Consider the following 6,469-nt stretch of genomic DNA (forward strand, 5'->3'; position numbering starts at 1 on the left):
CAGCACCTGGTGAATTGCTTGATGATATCAGAACTGTTTGTCATTCAAAGACAACAACCTCAAAGTTGAAAGAATAAATATTATGAAATTAGCTGATAAAGGGTGTCATTCATTTAAAGCAGGAGTGAAAGTTCGCCTCACCCCAGCTTTTGAGAGAATAGAGCACAGTTCTGCTCCAAACACAAATAATACATTTTAAAATGATGGATTTCTATTCTAAAAACATTAAAGATATTGATTAATAAAAAAAACAAGCAATAAAGTCATAGGCCCATAATATTAACAGATCTTTTTTGGGGGCTGGTTGTTTTGAAAGAAATGGACGGTCACCTTTCAGGTCTTTTTGTGTAAATGTCCCATGTATTTGAAGGAGTCAACATATCTGAAATGTCAGGGTATGCAAAACGGTGTGCCTTAAATAATTCTGAAAAAATGTGACTGGCATTGGGACACAACTCATTGTTCCCATTGCTTATTCTCTTGGAAAGCGAATGTGGCTGAGTCATAGAGTGCACAGACAACAATAGGTATCTACATGATTTGTGCAGACTGCAGAATGCTGGTATTGTACCAAAAAGTTCTTAGTTGTGTCTGCAGAATAGTCCCTTTATAAACCTGCGCTCATAATTAAACGCCCATGGTTTAGGGTCTGGTGATTATTAAAAAAAAATTGGTCTGAGGTATTGTGAGCCTGCTGAAATAAAAAAAGAACAGTGTTCAGAAGTTCAGCTTGGATATGATGAGTTCATTACATTGTGAATCTTCCTTTATTTGATCAAAGAAGTGGATTGTGGCGAAACTTGTGAATGTTTGAAAATTTGACGCATGCAAACACTTTTTTTGTGTTGACCATGTTGACCACTTGGCAACATTTTGGAGGACAAAAACCAACCTTGAGATTTCTCTACTCTTTTTGGAGGATAAAACAGGTAAGTCCCACATTTTAACAAATTTCCCTTTTGTTATTCTATTTAGTCTGTTGGTAAAACTATGTTGCAAAAATACTAATAGATTTGTATCTTTTCATGAAGTCACCCAAGTTAAGATTAACATGCTTTTTATCAATTTTTGTATAAACAGTCATTTGGAATCAAGTTGTTATGGATCAAGTCCGTGTATCATACTAATGTACTAATGCTGTAGAAAGCTAAGATTCTTCTGATTCCACTGATTTAAACCATTTCAAGATCCGATCACCACAACCGGTACAATCAACAAAAGTCAGATATCTTACTTAAAAAAAAAATTAAGATAGTCGACGTCACTCACCTATGAAGCATATTAATCCACAGATCGATAACATTCCAACAAAAACGGTGTTGGTACATTGCCAAAGGTCCAGACGATCCAATCCAGTAAAATAATCACTCCATAACACACTATTTCAAAGAATAGCCACAGTCAGCTGTTGCGTAATCTCAGAGTAGCCAGCAGCTACGTGCAAACTTTGACTTATTTTTCATTCTAACTTCTGTTAGCATGTAAACAAAGCAGCCCTCTGGATATCAAAATGGTGGCTGCACTCTGAACTTTAGATTGACAGCTCATTCGACCCAATTGGAGAAGGCATGTGTTGACCACAGCCTACAATAGCCAACGAGACCCCTCGTTGACAGACAGTGCTTACCCTTCTTCTGACGTCTACAGACAGCCAATTTGATTGATCATGACATGATCTTTTGACTGGCGTATCGTGTAGCCAATGAAATTTCCATCAAGTACATGTCCTGCTCGACGTGATAATTAAATATAAAACACCCAGCAAGTCACTGCACACCAGTGAACACCTGGTCCCAGAGCCTCGCGCATCCGTGCGTAAAAGTAAGCGAGCGTTGCTTTTGAGATCCTTGTGTAAAAGTCAGAGAGTGTTGCTGTGAGATCCGTGCGCAGAATTCAGTCTTGCTTTGGAGAGTTTTGAAGCTACAGTATGGCGAAATGTTTAGAGAAACAGAACAGATCCCTGGCTTCTTCCACGACTGAAGAAGCCAGGGATCTGTGTTTTTGGCGTGCAAGCGACAAGTCTGATGACAACGTATCAGAGGAAGACATTGAAATGTTGTTTGACTCTGAGGCCATGTTTCAGGAAGGACGAGACATTACTCTTGACTAGCACTGTAATAGTAATTTTACTAATCAGGCAAATGGTTGATATAAGGAACTACTTTGATGTTTAGAAAGATGAGCAAATGTTTCCCGTAGAAGTCAGGGTGTCGCTCAAGTAACTGATGTTATAGGACTTCCTCACACACAGGGGGCCCGTTTCACAAAGCAGGTTTAGTGAAAACTCTGAGTTAGTTAACCCTGAGATGAGGGAAACTCTGTTTTTTCAGTTTCACAAAGCCAGTTCAGCTTTACTCTGAGTCAGTTACCCTGGCAACATACTCCGTGAACCTAACCTGCTCGCTGGCAGGTTTTCTTCAACTAACCCCGAGTTTCTCCTGCTCTTAAGTTGAAGCCTGCAGACTGAAGGCAGTGGCAGACATGGCGTGTCCTTTTATTGAAGAGCCAGTTGATGTCGAGGCGCAGATACTCCGCAGACATCTCCACCGGGACAGGATTATTAGACCTCGATTGGATGTTTTATCATTCCCTGATGAGTATCTGTTTGAGTGTTTCCGTTTCTCTGCATCATCTATAATTTATATAAATAATATTCCCAGCCCTCACATCGCTCACATGACGCATCGTGGACATGCTCTCAGTTCCGCGCAAATTCTTTGTATTGCACTTCGTTTTTTTGCCAACGGCAGTTTTTTGTATAAGTTCGGTGATGCAGAGCATGTGTCCAAGGCAACTGTCTGTCGGGCTGTCCGAAATGTGACACTTGCACTGAAACGGCTACTATGCACGTTTGTAGTGTTCCCAAGTCACAGACCCACCAGACTTCTCAAAGAAGAGTTCCACAGAATTGCAGGTATCAGTCTAAGCAGTAATTCATTTATGTCATAAAGCTTTGAGACTTGAAGCACTAATCAGTCAATTTGATATATTTTAGGGTTTCCAGGTGTGATTGGCTGCATAGATGGCACTCACATTCCTATCATCGCTCCTTCAATAAATGAAGGAGATTATGTGAATAGGAAATCTGTCCACAGCATTAATGTGCAGGTAGGCCTAAATAGTAGCCTTTAACATTCCAAATTAAATACACTACATCATACAGCTAATTACTGTTCTCCACTGTGAAGATCATATGTGATGGAGCCCACATGATTAACAATGTGGAAGCGAAGTGGCCTGGGTCTGTGCATGACTCACGAATGTTTCGTGAGTCGACACTGAGTGCCAGATTTGCCGGTGGTGAGTTTATATATATAATTTATATACAGTATATAGTTATATCCTATGATCAAATATTTTGTTTCCTCCTATTGCAACTGAAACAAACTGTATCTTGTATTATCATAGTAGAGTTTGATGGTGACCTACTCGGAGACAGAGGGTACCCCTGCCAGCGCTATCTGCTGACCCCTTACCCTGACCCTGAGCCTGGCCCACAGCGACACTACAACTTGGCTCACTGCAGGACACGAGCCAGAGTGGAGATGACCATCGGGATACTCAAGGCCCGGTTCCAGTGCCTTCGTAGGCTCAGGGTCACCCCAGAGAGAGCTTGTGACATTATAGTGGCATGTGTGGTTCTCCACAACATTGCCACTATTAGAGGAGAACAATGTCCTACTCTTTCCCCCTGTGATCCAGGTATTAATCATACCCCCCCTGCTGATACACGAGATGGAAGAGCTGTTAGAGACATGATATGTGTCAATCATTTCTAACTGACCCATCACCTCCCCAATGTTCAAGAACGACAATATGCATCTCATTTTATGAGGTCTTCTTTATTTCCTAGAAGGACAAATTTTGTACAGTTGTTAATCCTTTGTTGTTGAAACAATTAAAAAACATCCACCTGTGGGCACGTCACCCACCTTTATCTGATGGTCCAGCAGTTGTATTTCCTTTTCTGTTTTGGTGATCTGCAGCCTTATGTGCTCCATTTCTAGGTGTGATTTGTTTATTTGAGAATCTAAATATACCTTGTAAAGTTGTTTCAGAGGGAGCTATAGGAACATAAATGACATTGAATTTCAGTGCCATGTCTATTTAGTGTCATTGTAAGTTGTGGGTCAATGCTGAACAACATCTTACTGAGGTAAGCTGTGCTGTGGAGGTTGATGGACCTTCTTCCCCATTGTAATTTCCAGCATGGCTCTGTTAGAGAGAAAGAAGTTGCAAGTTGTATTGTGGAACAACACTATTAACTGAGCCAAAGTTTTTAAAAAAAAAAAAGGTGTATACTTCAGCAGGCCTCTCTGCATCTTCCCTCTCTGTGGCAGCTGATAAGGTTTCTTCATCATCCTCCTGCAATGCAACAGAATGTGTGTGTTATATTCTACCAATTATGAAAGATCTGTGGAATATTAAGAGTACTTACAACAGCATGGAGGTCTGTTATGGCAGAAGGCTCAACGAGACAGATTACACCATCAGTAACTGGTAGAAAATGAAGATTAGACAGTTGATGATTACCCAGAAAAGTGCCCCACCTAATTTAAACACAATTTTTCAAACTCTGAGTCACCTTAAAATAGATTGATATCTGAAAGCAAAAGCAGCCAATTGCAAAGAACTGTAGCTTACTGCTACAAGAAAAATCAGTGTGCCAACTAAGTTGTGTCTAAGATGAATGGTTGGCCATTACTGAGCGAACACTAGAAAAAGGATTAACGTACATGCCATTCATTTGAATAACTTACCTCTTATGTAGGCCCCTGTGACCTGGGGCGTGGGTGGGTCCGATGAACTCCCCCCAGAGATGCCCTCAGCAATGGGTCGTCCACTGTTCTAACTGAGGGCCATCTTTTCAGCCTCTGTGAGAGGTGGTGGTGGTGGACCGCCACCTGTTTTGCGGGCCTCAGCCTTTTTTCTGTTGGCTATAATGGAGGTCAAATTTAAATACATACAGAAAACACAACTTTGGAGACTTGTATGTATAAAAGGCATTTAGGTGTTGCTTTCATAGAGACAATATTAAATACTGGCAGTGTTGGGATTTCTCTTTTTTTTGCAGATTTCCCTAATTACTTAAATATATCCATCACATGTTGAATGTAGCCACTAAATGCTGTTTAATGAGGTCAGGCTAAACATCACAATTGCTTGTACTTTATTATACCTTACCTGTTTGAACTACATTTTTATATTTCATCTTTAGCTGCTGCCAAGTCCGTTTGGTGCCTGTTGGGTTGCACCTGTGCTCACAGACACACATATGGAATATAATTGTTGAATAAGTGGAACATTCAAGACAAAACATTTATTTTTTTTCTCAAATTAATACTGACGCATTGACTCGGTCAGCAATTTCCTGCCACGCAAGATCCCGCGCTTTTGCTGCTGCCACAGTATTGCTTCTTTTTAAAAATATATGCTCACTTTCTGCATACGCAGTCATTAATATTTCCAACTCCACTGGGGAGAAGTAGGAGGATCGAGGCTGTTTACCACTTGTTGCCATGGTGAATCATGTTATCTGTGTTCCATTGATGAAGGCTTTTTATATCCTCATGCACAAGCTTCACTCAGGGTTACCTTGACTCTGAGTTGATTGAACGAAGTGTTATCACCTGTTCTGAAACCGAAAACTTAGAGTTTGACAGCTCAGAGTTGCTCAACCCAGAGTTAAGGTTTTAACTCAGAGTTTGTTGAACCTGCTTTGTGAAACGGGCCCAGGGTCACCTAACAAAGGCTTCACAGCACGGCGGATTTGTGGTGATGTAAACATTGATAAAGGGATCTTGTAAACAGATGTTACACTCCAGGGGGTCTGGGAAAGAGTAGGTGACAGGATATTGGTCATCTATTTCTTATCAAAGAGGCTGATGCATAACATTTGTTTCCTCTCTAGGAGGAGCTTGAAGATGTATAAAGTGCTGCTTCTCCAGTATTTCATTGCTCAGTGTATAAAATCTATCCCACGGTCTTGTACATTGATGCCCTATCTGCAGAATAAACTTACAGAAAGACATTGAAATGACTTGTGCTTGACTAAGAAACTCCCATAACAGTACATATATTATAATATATAACTTATAAATTACTGTGTGTTCATGTTTTTTTAGGATGTACTGTTGATTTGTAGAACTGTGAATAGGTCTTGGGGAGATTTGTGTTGTCTTTGATTATTGGAAGGTGAATAGGTGTGGATTTAGATGTGGGGGAGATGTGGGTTGTCTTGCTTTGACGATTGGAATGTGAATAATTGTGGTTTTTAGATGTTGGGGAAATGTGTTTCAGTCAGGCACTGTGAGAGGAGTACTCGCTCTTCACCGACCAGGCCTCTGCCAACCTGGGTGCCTTTGCGGTCATGCAGATGAGGAACGAACCTCCAATGGAGTACTACAGATGCCTGAGGGCGGCGTACTTCCAGGGGCATAGCGCACCTGTGCTAGAAGAAGAGGCCGCC

At 40.9% G+C, this 6,469-nt stretch overlaps 1 protein-coding gene and 1 long non-coding RNA gene across 2 annotated transcripts; one reads left to right on the forward strand and one right to left on the reverse strand.

Annotated features, from left to right (window-relative positions):
* Positions 1-2,481: 2,481 nt before the first annotated feature.
* Positions 2,482-3,779, forward strand: LOC133959275 (putative nuclease HARBI1). The gene is made up of 4 exons (XM_062394395.1): positions 2,482-2,914; positions 2,996-3,108; positions 3,189-3,300; positions 3,409-3,779. The coding sequence occupies exons 1-4, from the start codon at positions 2,482-2,484 to the stop codon at positions 3,777-3,779; spliced, it is 1,029 nt and encodes a 342-aa protein (XP_062250379.1).
* A 321-nt stretch (positions 3,780-4,100) lies between these two features.
* On the reverse strand, positions 4,101-4,849 carry LOC133958526 (uncharacterized). The gene is made up of 4 exons (XR_009921690.1): positions 4,761-4,849; positions 4,439-4,497; positions 4,303-4,365; positions 4,101-4,215 (listed from the first exon to the last, which is right to left on the reverse strand). It is a non-coding gene; the product is annotated as an uncharacterized LOC133958526 (long non-coding RNA).
* Between the last annotated feature and the right edge of the window lie 1,620 nt (positions 4,850-6,469).

Source organism: Platichthys flesus, chromosome 8 (genome assembly GCF_949316205.1).
Source record: "Platichthys flesus chromosome 8, fPlaFle2.1, whole genome shotgun sequence".
NCBI classification, from domain to species: domain Eukaryota; kingdom Metazoa; phylum Chordata; class Actinopteri; order Pleuronectiformes; family Pleuronectidae; genus Platichthys; species Platichthys flesus.